This window comes from Diachasmimorpha longicaudata, chromosome 8 (genome assembly GCF_034640455.1).
Source record: "Diachasmimorpha longicaudata isolate KC_UGA_2023 chromosome 8, iyDiaLong2, whole genome shotgun sequence".
In the NCBI taxonomy this organism is placed as follows: domain Eukaryota; kingdom Metazoa; phylum Arthropoda; class Insecta; order Hymenoptera; family Braconidae; genus Diachasmimorpha; species Diachasmimorpha longicaudata.
This window is the reverse complement of record NC_087232.1, coordinates 7,779,490-7,793,102: the sequence shown is the minus strand read 5'-3', so window position 1 is coordinate 7,793,102 and position 13,613 is coordinate 7,779,490. Positions and strand designations below refer to the sequence as shown.

At 40.8% G+C, this 13,613-nt stretch overlaps 1 protein-coding gene across 7 annotated transcripts in view; it reads right to left on the bottom strand.

Moving 5' to 3' along the window:
* The window catches only part of LOC135165656 (uncharacterized), a 36,319-nt gene that overhangs the window by 2,084 nt on the left and 20,622 nt on the right, over positions 1-13,613 (bottom strand). For 6 of the 7 annotated variants that reach the window (XM_064127153.1, XM_064127147.1, XM_064127148.1 and 3 more), the window contains 11 exons: positions 7,248-7,311; positions 4,792-5,054; positions 4,278-4,341; positions 3,947-4,042; positions 3,634-3,734; positions 3,385-3,516; positions 3,127-3,300; positions 1,231-3,024; positions 1,006-1,141; positions 773-898; positions 192-551 (listed from right to left, as the gene is read on the bottom strand). In XM_064127153.1, the coding sequence (XP_063983223.1) occupies positions 192-551; positions 773-898; positions 1,006-1,141; positions 1,231-3,024; positions 3,127-3,300; positions 3,385-3,516; positions 3,634-3,734; positions 3,947-4,042; positions 4,278-4,341; positions 4,792-5,054; positions 7,248-7,311 (3,310 nt within the window). The remainder of the gene's footprint in view (positions 1-191; positions 552-772; positions 899-1,005; positions 1,142-1,230; positions 3,025-3,126; positions 3,301-3,384; positions 3,517-3,633; positions 3,735-3,946; positions 4,043-4,277; positions 4,342-4,791; positions 5,055-7,247; positions 7,312-13,613) is intronic. The other variant, XM_064127152.1, reaches the window with a different exon arrangement.

The following is a 13,613-nucleotide window of genomic DNA, read 5'->3' as shown; positions in this document are numbered from 1 at the left end:
AATTAAATTGTCATCGACTTCGAGAATGAAAAAAAAATTACTTTCAATTTATTCCACTGTCAGTCAAATGAGACAATATCTCATTCTCCGATTGGATGAAATTTGGAAGACCCCGGGGGATATGAGAGAAAAAAAAGTGTTTGCATTTCACACGTAAAAAATAATTCAGTCCTATCTAAAATTGTACCGACCAGCATGTGATATGGAAACCATCTCAACGGGTAGTGAGCCACGTCGTTTGACACTTGGCTCTGGTATTGAGTCCCTCTTGGATAGTTCCCTCTTCCAGCCACTCCATTTTCCATTCTCATTGTCATCGGTATTACCAGCGAACATCTCTGGACCCCCACTGCTCCGTCTCTTTAGTGTTTTTTTACGATTACGAGTCTTTCCATTAACACTATTCCGACCGAATAAATCACGACGCAATTCTGATATGTCGGCTGGTACTGAGCCTCGTCGAGGTGACGGCATACCAATTGTTGGGGCATTATTGTTGCTGCCGTGATTGTTGTTATTGTTGTTATTCGCGGGAAAGTTTTCTCTATCATCTGCGTGGAGAGAAGATGAAATAAAATTAAATTTCATCGGAGAAATTCATCTCCACTGCAGGCTGTCGCACGATAGAATTTCGTGGATGCAGCATACTTCAATAATTTTATTAAACCTTTGAGAATATATGAATTGAAGTGAACATAAAGGAAAACAGCGTGCATTTCATTAGTTTTATAATAGATTCCCAGCACCGAATATTTTTAATAAAAAAAATTACCAGTCGTTTGAAAACCTAATATACTGCTCAGGGCAGCCTCGTGTGGAAGACTCGATCGTCTGATCACTGGTAAATTCTCTTTTTTCAGTCCCAATGCCGATCTAAATGACCCCCCCGATTTGAGTGCTACAATAAACGACAAAAAAAAAATAAGATCAATATTCCGTAACTTAAAACCTCCCATTCCTTAATCTGATTAAGAAATGAGAGGTTTGTATTAAAGAGTTACATACTTTGGTGGTCAGTAATGTCAGCAGGTACTGATCCTCTACGTGCGTTAGTGTCAATCCTCGTGGTGACTGTAACTGACACGTCATCGAGTCTGGACATCAGCCCCACTGGCGCTGAGCCCCTTCTCCTCGCCCATCCCTGTGCCCATCGTTCAATGATTAGATTGTTAACGAATCTCCACGCGTCCTTCACATAAACACCGAGATTTCAAAAACCCTGAAACTCACCTGCGACGTGCGCCTGGTTGCCGGGCATTTTCCCTCCTCACTCCCCCTGGGATCGACGTTCTCCTTCATCCTCCCATCGTCACTCATCTTCATCATCTTCCCGCCTTTATGCCTTCCACCCTCTGAGTCCCGTTTTCCCCCCACAAAAACACTACCCTCGCAAGAAGTCTCCCCAATACTCCTCCTAGGTTCACTTCCACTGTCACTGCTCGATGAAACACTCTTGAGTCTCGGCGGCGATTCCGGAGGGCTTCCAATGAAGAACACCTTATGTGTCGGCAAATCCGAGGTGACCGGAATAGTGGTAAACCTCCTCGCTCCGCCCTCCCCCGAAACCTTGACCTCAGTAACCGGTGTGGAGAACCGTCTCATCTCACCCTCCTTCATCTTCTCCAAAGCGCTCCCCACAAGAGGCATACACCGATCCCCAGAGCCCTGATCCTCGCCAGCAGATTCCTCCAGGCTCCACTGTCTCTCTGAGTCCGACCTGGACACTGGTCTTGAGTCACTTCCACTGGACTTTTGTCTCGCTCTGGATCCACCAGTCAAATTTGCGTAGAACTGAGCTGGATCGGTTTCCTGTGCCGATGACGGCCGCTTGTGGCGATGCTTGCCAGTCTCATCCCCTTTCATTCCCTGCACGGAGTGCCTCCGCCGTTGTTCACCAGTCATCGCAGACTCGACATTCAAACGATTGAAGTCAGCAAATGCTGACTCCCGCCTCCTGCTGTGGTCAACCGTATAAGATCGCGAACTGATTTTCCTCTCTCGGCGTCCACCCGCCGATCTATCTCTGGATGGACTCGTAGAGTTCGACGAAGGTGGTGACTCCGCCTCCATCAGCGTCTCCGTCAGACATTTGGACATCTCCACTGTCGTCGACATGTACCGAATTCTGACGTAGGGCTGCAGCGGTGGGAAAGTCTGCTGACGAGTCAGTTGTTTGCTCTGGGACGATTTCTGGACTTCAGGCTGGAGAATAGTGCATAGTCGAGCGGCCTCGACGTTACTGGTAATACTGGCGATGCTCGTCTCCGGAAGAAGATTCTCCGCCGAGACTGGACGCTCACCTGTGCTGTTATTAGTGGTGGTCTCCAGAAGTGAGGACTTCGAAGACACCAGAGACAGCGAACTCAGGGGATGGAGGCTCTGGTCATCCAGTTTGAGGAGAGGTAACTTTGATCTGCCGTGGGCGCAGGGAACGCTGTCCCGTCGTATGACTCTCGGAGGTGGGGCCAGAGTATTTGTGTGCATTGGAACCGAGTGACGTCTCTCCATCCGTGTGTTTGCACTCTGGCTCGGCAGCTCAATTGTCAGTATTTCAACGCTTCCCGACTCTTCTTGCGGTATCTCCTCCTCGGAGCTGGGGGAGTTTGGCACTTCCTCCAGATCCGACATCTCCGTTTTCGTCTCATCCGCGTTCTCCTGAGTGATCAGGCCTTCCCACCGTTTGCCATTCACCAGCAAGTGGCTCATCAGTGTTATACTGAGACCTTCACCGAGGAAGCGATTCCATTCTTCGTAGAGGGGTGTGACTACGAACTCGAAGAAACCTACCTGTATCTTAGGGATACTGATTGAGGAACGATCACAGAGGGGAGTCACCGGTAGGTTCAGCTGGCGTTCGTAGTCACCCTGTCTGAAGAATTCTTCGCACACTTTGTACGCCCATTTCCGGGATATGTCCCATGGCCGGCAGGGATTCGAAATATCCGCGCATTTCAGGGATATCTGGAGAATGAAGTGGCGGTCTTCTGCACGCTCCATGTCGAGGCTGTTTGTGTCCAGATATGTCTGGGGGAATTCACGATGAATTTCATCAGCGCGCGTTCATAAATTCTTTTTTTTTTTAATTCTAAAGAGGTCACAATCGCCTCGGACTCTTAATTCACTCACCCTAAAACGAGTTAAAAACTCCTGTTGCCTCGTGATATCAGTAGCGAGGATCAATGAGCTGATGTATCGCTGAAGCTCCGGCCGGATTTCGGGTGACAACTGCTCGGAAATACCGCTCTCGAGTAAACAAGCAATTGCCGACCTCCAGTGATGATTTTCCAATACTGATGTATTCTGAAAAAGAACAGATAACAATTGCGATTTATTTTCACTCATTTATCGGAAATAATTTATCCGGGGATTATTCATTTTATTTACCTCGTACAGAGTAGCCAAATGATTGCTGGTTGCGACTAGGAACGGCTGGTTGACCCCAGGATGATCGAGATCGTGGGTGACGGCGGCTATTAGAGAGGCCATAATCTCTAAACCACTGAGATTTTTCCTTATCTGTTCACAAATAAATGAATTTTTTACAATGAGTATTCATAATATGTATAGCTACTCAGAGGTGTAAAAAAAGTCTCATGTGAGCAAAAAGATCGAGACGATACGAATAAAACTTACTTTGTTCTCCTGCAGAAAACAATGCATCGCCTGCGTGACGTCAGTGGCGTGTATGCTATTGTGATAAGGATTTGTACTGTGATAGCCCTCCTCAATAAGGGCTGAAAAACAAATATAAATAATTCATGATAAATCAATGAAGCAGCCTGTATTATAGCAGCACCCAGAGCTCGTCATCCAATTGTGCGCGTAGACAAATGGTACCAGATATAATAAGAGGGAGAAAAAAAATTGTTTCCCATTTACGAAAAGATAAATAAACTGTATTTATGGTAATGAGGCTAGAAAACAATGTCAATGTTGAAACACTCACCGAATAGCTTCCACACCCTGACTACGTCCAAATTGAATTGTTGCAATAGACCGTACCATTGAAACAGGTGGACGCACATTACTGGCAGCGAACGACCTAGAAAAATTGTACAGCATTAAGACACCTATCACGCTCTCACCGAATACCTCGGGAGTAGTTTTTTTTTTCGCGTCGTAACTTTGTTCCTCGGATCAAACTCATTCGGACTCACTAGCGGCAGATGACGATGATAAAAAAAAATGAAAACATTGAAAGCGAGAAACAGAGAACAAAGAGAGGGAACCAATGGATCAGTGATTGATGAAGAAAATATGCATGGGAGGACACTCACCTCCCGATACAGTCTCCAGGGTGAAAGCGTTGAAGCGCCAGTGGCCGGCCCTCTGCAAAATGCACTGCAACAGTTTGAATTCAAGCACACAATGAGTTTTAACGACAAAGACGGGAGGTGATGAGAATAAGCAACATGCGAACAAAATGACCAGTAGGTGGTAATACAACATAACGGAGAATGCATGAATTAATATTTTTTCCAGTTTATGACCTCATGATATGGGATCGATCCAATAGAGCATTTCCGATACGTTCATTGATGAAATTGGATTTTTGACGGATCAGGAACTATCAATGGACGGAGGACCACATGCGAAAAAATTTTATTAAAATTCTTTGTAGGATTTCCTGGGGAGAATTCCGTCGTTTCCTCCAGAATTTTTTCTATGGGATCAATACAAGTCCTATGGACTCGTCTAGAATTCGCATGAATACGGATCTGTGACGTCATAAAAAAATAATATCCGTCTTTGTGGGAACCCACGAGGGTGGCGGTTATTATTCATTTTTACCTGCACTTGTCCATGAAAAATATCGTCTAGCAGTCCTGGCTCCTGATTCAGAGATCTCGTTGTTAAGCGTTTACGTCGTCTCTTGTACATAGTGAGAAATCTGCCAGTGTGCTTCTTTCGATCCTCACCGATATCCAAACTATCTATCAACAGACGTTCTGTCGTTGAGAAACGCCGTGTCACATCCGTCTCCACCTCCTCGACGGCCTCGGGGGCTGATTGCACTGGGGGCAAAACCCCTGAGGACGGAAGCGTAGCCTCTTCTATTCCGAAATACAGATCAATATTACCATTCGAATATTGTTATTCCGACGCTTCTGGTGGGGATATCAGCGCCAGGAGGGAAATACATTAATTCAGTATTTCGGGTATGTGAACAGATGTGGCTCCTTTAGTTCGGTGGAATAATATGTTCATTAAGGGTTTCACCTTGATACAAATGATAAATACAACGATAAATTTAATCACATATTGAAGCCTGACGTTTCTAATGCTTCAGTTCATTAAATTTTTTTTCGACAGGGAAAAGTTGAAAAAAATTTGGGAAAGTATTTTGAGGGATTCAAAGGATAAGTTCTCATTGCGATAATGATATTAAACGATGATAATCTATGGATAGATGTATGCATCGGTGTTTGGGTTCAAAGCTACGTGACTAATGGGCCCCGTTACGTATTAACGAGGCCATTGCCATCCGAGACGGTATGCTTTCATACACATTTGCCACATATGTATATAACCGAACACGCGTTGTTAAACCACGCGAGTAAATTTTAACATGTATTGTGACGGGTGCTGGGACAGTTATTATAGGGTTTTGTGAGTGTTCTATTTTCAATTTGTCAATGCAACCACGTGCACCGGTTGAACGATAAAAATAGAATTTCTGCAGTGATGATATTATTTTGGAATAGTGTCATTGATTCCTCGGGCGGTTGTATTGTATTAATTTCTTTGTCTCTTCGGATACAATTCATAATCAGGGACATGATAGCATTTTTCTTTCAATTTAAAATTCAATGAGAGGAGGAATATTTTTGAATACCAACGCGTCTAGCTTTCAGTTGCGACATTTCCTTTCAAGATAATTTATTCCCAAATATTTTTCAAGAAACTGTTTTTTTTTTTCAACCGTAATGTCTTATGCTTGTAATTATAAAAAAGTGGAACGCATTTTCCGTTGGCATTTACTTAAATTAACACAGAATAGGTATTTATGCAAAATCTTGGAGAAGATGTTACGGCGAGCAAAGACGATCAGAGAGATAGGAAGAATAAAAAAATCTCAAACGAGATAAAGTACTTTTTGAAAAGAGTTGTTATGAAGTTTTCCCGCAGAACCTCATTCATGTATAGACATACCTCCTCATTAGTCATTGCATCAATTGAAATTAACCTAATTAGCGATAACTGGATCGCTTCGATTATCATCAAATGTTTGAATGCCGGTTGGGTGTTTTGTCGTCAATACACCATCATTACAGGAAACTGATGCTGTTTCACATTCGCATATAACAGCATTTTCGATTTTTAATAAAAAAAACCGTGGAAATGAAGTTGAGGAAGACCGAAAGGACAGGGTAAGAGACATGAGGAGTTTTTTATATGCGGGGAAAACAAAGAGATGGGACGAATCGATACTGTACATTCTGAGGTAACGGATATAATGAGGCTGGGTTCTCATCAAGGATGATTATTTTTTGCTGATAATATATTTAAGAGCACTTGTGTCATTCAATGTAATGCACAATATACTATAAAAATCGCGCTCGTGATTTTCAAAAACTCTAAAATCTTCTATAAAATCTTGATTAATTGGAGATAATTACCAGAGAGGGAAACAATCATACACGAGTTCACTCACAATTACCCTATCTCTTTCCACCGACGAATAAAAATTCCATTTTTCCGATGAAAAATAATATTGACACCGCATTTTCGTGGAAATAACAGATAAAAAAATAACCACCGTGCATTTATAAATTAATGGCGGTTTTTAAAATTCACTTCTACGAGTAATCGATACTACCCGATGGTCCTGATAAATTTTTATCTACATCAGAGACCGTCGGTCTACAATTGCCAGCTGATAGTCGGGAGAATCGTTGGCAGACGTATTTTCATTTTATTTTTACGTGATTCACATATTGAAAGGACTTTTATGCTCTTTTTTTCGCATTTTCTATCATTTTTCCCATTGTAGGTTGAATGCACTTCTGGGGAAACTATATATTGAATTGAAACCACATTCTGTATTGATTTTACTTCTGTACACGTAGCCATGAAAGCATTTTGATGCTGTGCAACTGCGGAGGGTTAAATCGCGGAAGCGATTATTACTTTTTTTTCTCTCTTGTTTACGCGGCATTTTTTTTTCCGAGCGAGTTGATGGACTCTGGGGATTCTTTATTCGCGGTGATCGGGTATTTTATTTGGGGACATTAAAAGGCACTCACCAGAAATTCGGGCGAACAGTGCATTCTCCTCTGGGCTATCAACAGCGATTTCTGCACTCGATGTCTGGAACAATAAAAAGGGAACAAAGGATTAATTTCACGCGGAATAATTATTCAAGAAATAATTATTAAAAGAGAATAAGATGTGTTTTTGTTCGTTTTTTTAATGAATTAGACATACGAACGTCGACCTTCTCACATTATCGTGAATCAATTATACTCGATTCTTTTAATTCTAATTCACCCCCAACGACTTTTTCATTGATCCATTCAAACCCACTCCCGCCATTTCCTCCGTGTCCCTCGTAACTGGAGATGCTTTTCCATCTCTGCAAATGAGGTTCAGCTAATTGCAGCGAGATGAAAACCATTTGAGCTTGATTTTCGCCTCGGATTTCCTGCAATCACTGGAAATTTAATTGCAATCCTTTTGTTTCTTTTCTCCCTCCAGCAACATATATCATCATCGTATTCACGTCAAGTTTCCTGCTTTTCATATGAATTAAAAAAAAGCCCAATCACGGTAGTGTAGGCTCTTGGTACCGGGAGGGATGTATATAGAACGAGGGGAGACAATTAATGGATTGCCGGGTGAGATAATGTAATCCTCTTACTACTAACACATCCTTTATTTAATCAGCGGATTTGCATTAAAAATAAATCACGAAGGCATTCTCTTCTAATCGAAGATCCGGTTGAACCCAAGATGAGTCCAATCCTTCGGGTAGTTTTTTTTTATCGAACCGAGAACCATGTTTTCTATTCCAGCATTTTCCCTTTTTTGTTCAACATTCCAATAAATAAATTTAATTAAAATATCCTATCTCTTTGTCAGGAATCCCTCAGAGGGAGTTTAAGGAACGCGGAAACAATCGCATGTTCTTCAGGATATTGAATTTGTAGGGTTGAGTTGGCATTCTTCTACTGGAGAAGGCGAAGAAGAGAAGGAATTTTCAATGGAGACGAAAACACGCAGGATTAGTGAATTTGTATAAAAAATAAATTATTGTTCGATTCATTTCTATACAAATTATTTTATAATTGAAAATTCATTTGAAGGGCAAATAATTCCAGGCATTCGTGCATATCTTAAATATTTGTTTATATTACTGGTCGAATTCCTCATTTATTATCGAAGCTCAAAAAAATATTCGATGCCGCTTAATTAATTAACTTCTACATGTAGATATTGTCCTGAATGCGCTGACGGTTGGCAAGCCTCCCCAATGTGAGTGAAAAAATAAATGAAAAATCGCGAGAAATAAAAAATATGGTGACGTGCATTAAATCATCTGTACATGACATTGTTACACTCATGTGTGCAGAATCGACCAGGACAAACTGATTTATTACCTCAGGTATAATTGCCACTTGAGAGAATGTCGAATGAGTTGAAAGAGTTGAGGGAGTTGGCAATGTAATTCAAAGAGGGAAGGCATTAGTCGTGCATAGGTATCATGCCTATCGTCACTAATGCATATCCGCTGCTTAACAGCATAATTGATACTTGAGAGATAAATGTTTCACCTCCTATCCTATTTACATGGCGAAAATCCTCGGGTAATACGCCATGAAACCAGGTATCCTGGTGTCACATTTTAAACTCATGGATATGCATGAATCCTCTGATCTTGAGTATAAAACGTTGTGCTGCTATTCCCTAATCATTTTCACTTACCACTGCTTCAATTGACTTTGTTGACTCAGATTCATTGATTCAGTTTCTCTGTCGTCAATTCAATTCGAGGGAATAATCACGCTGTGCTCTAGTTTCACTGGGACTGTAAAATCTGGAGATGAGGTTATTGCGATCAATGGCATTGAGAGCCCTCGGCAGTGAAGTTAATTATGATTTGGAATAATCTGAGAAAAGCCTTGAAAAATTTGTTCATTTTTTGAAAAATTGATGAAAACAGTTGGAGGTGATCTGCAGTGGATGAATAATTTTAAGAGACGTTTGAAAATACCAAGTTGTCACGCCACTAGAGGGGGTGGTATCGATCACCTCCAACTTTTGAACATTTTTCATCATTATGTATCCTCTCCCGATTGTTTCCACTTCATTTAATTAAATTCTTCGGGATTGAATAAATTTTTCAATCTACATACATATATATATTTTATTCATCTTCGTTTCATTGGAAACTCCCGACATAATTTTTTTTCCACCCCCAGTGATTTTTCGTGAGACGGGAGGACTCCCAAATGACTTCTGAAATCCCGTTAATATATCATTTGAAATTAGTGAAATTTATTTCCCAGAAAACCGTAAAATCAATGTTATAAGCATCCCCATACGTGCAAAATACGACGAAATAGACGAAATATCCACACTACCTCAAATCCCATCAATTCCTGAGCTACCAGCTCCCCTTCGAATTAAGCCCAATATCCTCAATTCCCCATTCCACCGAAGCCCACCAACAATACAACCCCAAAGACCGACTAAAGAAAAGGGGGGGAGGAGGAAACTTCCATATAAATACTGTATTGTTAGATCAAATGGGTTAAGTGCCAATCATAGAGATGGCTGTACGTGTGTGACCTACTCTTTTTATACGACACTCTCCCAATGCTCTCTGATCCGATCTATCGGTCAATGATCTCCTAGAGCATTCGTGTCGTTACAAAAGGCATGAAGCCACTCAATTTTTATTATTTCCATTATTATTATTTTTTTCTCATCCCCCGGCAGTTCTGAACCGGAGGCCAGAGTGTAACGAGGTCTCGTCGAGGATATCGATGCACAATGAAGAACTCTCAAAGAAGGGAAGATCAGAACACCGACTAACTCCCAACCAATTTCACTAATTAAAAATTTCTACAGCTCTGCAAACATATTCACAAACAACCCGACGCTCTTGTCGACAGACTCGTAAATAAATATCATATCATCAATCTCGTCGGGTCTATTTTCAACCGGAATGGCAAGGCGTTGATTTAATTTCGTGGTTTATTGTGATGATATGTAGCCAAGGTACATTAAGACAAGGCCATAACCACCAAGCGTTAGTGCTACCGCAAAAACATCTCATCTAAGATTAACTTTTGTCGTCGAGACAGCAATAATTCGCATTGCGAAATGTCATGGGCCTTTGACCGAAGGCCACGGGTGAAGAAGAGGGAGAGGGGAAGAAGAAAATAAAAAATTAAAAAAGAATGTAATTATTGAAATCATTTTTAAATCCAGCATCAAATACTAGACCCAATTTCCGTCTGGAGAAGATGAGAAGAATGTCATTCTGTCAAAATTTTTTGGGATGTCTAGAAAATGTCCCCAGACGCCCGAAAAAAATATACTTTCAAAGCCAACAAAATTTCCAGTGCCAGGACTAGATATTTTCTTATCCTGACCACCACTTTGCGTTTTTTTTTTATGTGCGAGACCCAGAATTTTTCTTACAAATTTCTGTCCATGTAAAATTTTGAAATTTCCTGGCTGCGAGCTCGGTTCCAGCCGCGAGTCAAATAATCTCATATCCAAACGCGTATCACGGATATCGACGACTGGTGCAGCTGGTAGGGCAATGGACAAGCAGGGGATAGATAACACTATTGTTAACCGGATGTCCGACATGGATTCATTGCACTGCGTATCTGGGAACTCATCTTCGTGAGGGGAATATGGCGGGTTCAATCAACTTCTGGATAAATCATATTAGTTGTGAGGGGTTTCGAAGAATGAAATTACAGGGGAGAACTTCCCTACTTCCCTACTTTCAAAACACGATACTTCTGTTTTTGAATTAATTAATTTCCCTATATTAAAAGAAAAATGGTCTTTTAAGAAAGCCAGTGCGATGTTTCTTGGAGGATCTTTTGTCCTAATTTATTATATATTATATATAAAATTTATAATTAAAATAATTTTATCCGTAAATATAAATTTAAGTGCTGATGTAGTTATTCCTGTGTGCGCACCTGTACCCCGAAACCCCTCAATCAACAATTTAATCAGCGATTTGTTCGAAAATGTTCAGAAACATGAGATGAACGGAGAACGATAGGGTAAACTATCTACTAGATTGATTTACCCGATATGAGCGCTAGGGCCAGAGAGGTACATCATCTCTACAACTCTCTCAGCTGTATGCACTTGATGCCTCGAGCATTACGCCTGGTACTGGCTTCGACTGCTAACCGACAAGCTTTTGCATCAACGGTTGAACGCCAACTCATTCCGGACCCTCCCGCTGTTTAATTGCACTGGATGGTTTAAATATCGATCTTCATGCTCTCTAGACCACGTCAAGAACCCCGAAAATACAGAATTCAGGGAGAAATAAATCAGCACTCATAGCTAAATTAATTGTTAATAAGAAAAAAAATCTAATTAAGACGTGAATTATTTGCTGAGCGTCTGAGAGGCCTTTGGATTTTTTAAAATCGAATTATCATTTAAAGAGCGAGAAAATTCTACCTCACATTAAAGATGAGACGATCTAATTAGCTGCAATATAGGGATTGAATTTTTCCATTTCGATTGGGGCTGAAAAAGCTTTTCCTGCGTATCTGGAAAACATGTAATTCTCATTTTTTTTGTTCTGCAATTAGACGTATGACTAATTGCAACCCCCCAAGTATTTCCGGTCATGAGGAAAAAAATCCGCAGTGAATAAAGAGAGAGAGAGCGAGAGAAAAGACAAAGGTAAGGCGAGAAAATGGAGGAATCGAGCGATGAAAGAAGAGAAAATAAAAAAAGGAGAGTGAGATGGGTAGAGTCGACCTGAATTCCAGTACGTGACCCGAGTCTTTGGTATGACGTCACTGGCAACCCTCATTCTCCTCGTCTGACACCACTATACCAACTCTTAGAATATATTCCCGTATATCTGGATAATGTCGCTACATAGACACCGTTTTGCCCCGCGCATTCGCTCATTCAAATGCACGTATTACCCGTAAAAATGAAAAACATACCGATATTATTTGCAAAGCTCTCAGGTGGCATCACCCGCTACGTTTACCAAGGGGATATTACGTGTGCCTGCGTAAAGAGATCAGAGAGGACTCCTGTGTACTATTTGTGGGGATCAGCACTGGAGATTTTAAGACTCTTGAAATTGTATCAGAGATTTTTACGGATTTCCGTAAGCCTGTCATCTCCTCGTTCATGTTGCATGAATAACTCCTGTCGTTGGAAGAGGGATTTGTTTGCAGATGAGGTCGATTGAATATTTACATCTGGATATATTTTCCAAAAGTGTCAATCAAAAATTTTTATGGAATGAAAATTACGATGTAAAGGATGGAAAATCATCCCAACTCTGCGATTCACGATGAAAAAATAATATAAGCATTGACGAGAGCCTTTCCCGGGATTTGTTGGCTCCGATATTTCTCCCTCGTCATGACCCTATCGTTTTTCTTCACTCACTCTTCCCCCGACTGCTGACCCATGATTAATAGCCAGTCTGTTACACTCTGGTCCTTCAAGATAAGTCATAATGAAAAAATGGCAATTAATTGCTTCTGAAATATTGGAGTCAATTAATCAGAGACTGAGTGAATATACTCCTGCGATTTAATTGAGGGATGAACTGAGATAAAATGCAACTGTGCGATCGGGGTTGCGCTGAAAAAAAGCATTGACACGAGTAGGGAAATATTATATTCAATGCTCGTGGGATGAATGTCACATAACAAAGTGAAACGTCACAGCGAGCCCTCGATAATTCGACTAATATCATACATAGTACAACAATGTCATGCTATTTCAGTGGTGGCTCGTTTTTTCTCGCGTGATCGGGGTGATGTGTATGTGTATGTGTGTGTACGAGTGTGAATGCTCCAGTGTCGACTATTCAGTTATGTATTTTCTCCGAGGACGTTGTATTCATCGGCTCATCACGCGTGTCTCGGTTTCTTTTTAGTTTGTGCGAGAAATAAAAAAAAAGAGGAGAATGAAGAAGATAATGTATCGAGGGAAGTAAATATATTGAAGTGATGGCGATACACAGTATATTTGCAGCGGGAAAACGACTCTCTGGGAAACAAGACGGCGCCGGAATAAATTTTTTTTCTGACACACGTTATAAAATATCAAATTTATATTTTTTTTTCACTTTTTTTTTACTCCGGAACGCGTGGATGTTCTCGTCGTTTTTTAAAATTATTTCTGTCGGTTATTGGAGATGATAATCCGGGGTAAAAATATATATTCTGCGATTTTAAATATTAAATCGTGTTTTCCGACTTTTAGAGTCGGAAGCATGGAGAGGCAAGTGGGGAAAAAATTCTAGATCAACGTTATTTAATTTTTTCGATTCTAAAAAAATTTTCCAGTGAGTCAATTTTGAAAAATTTTGTGTGTTAGCACATAAATTTAATTCACCCGTGAATTTTTCCCATAGTTTTCTCATAAAA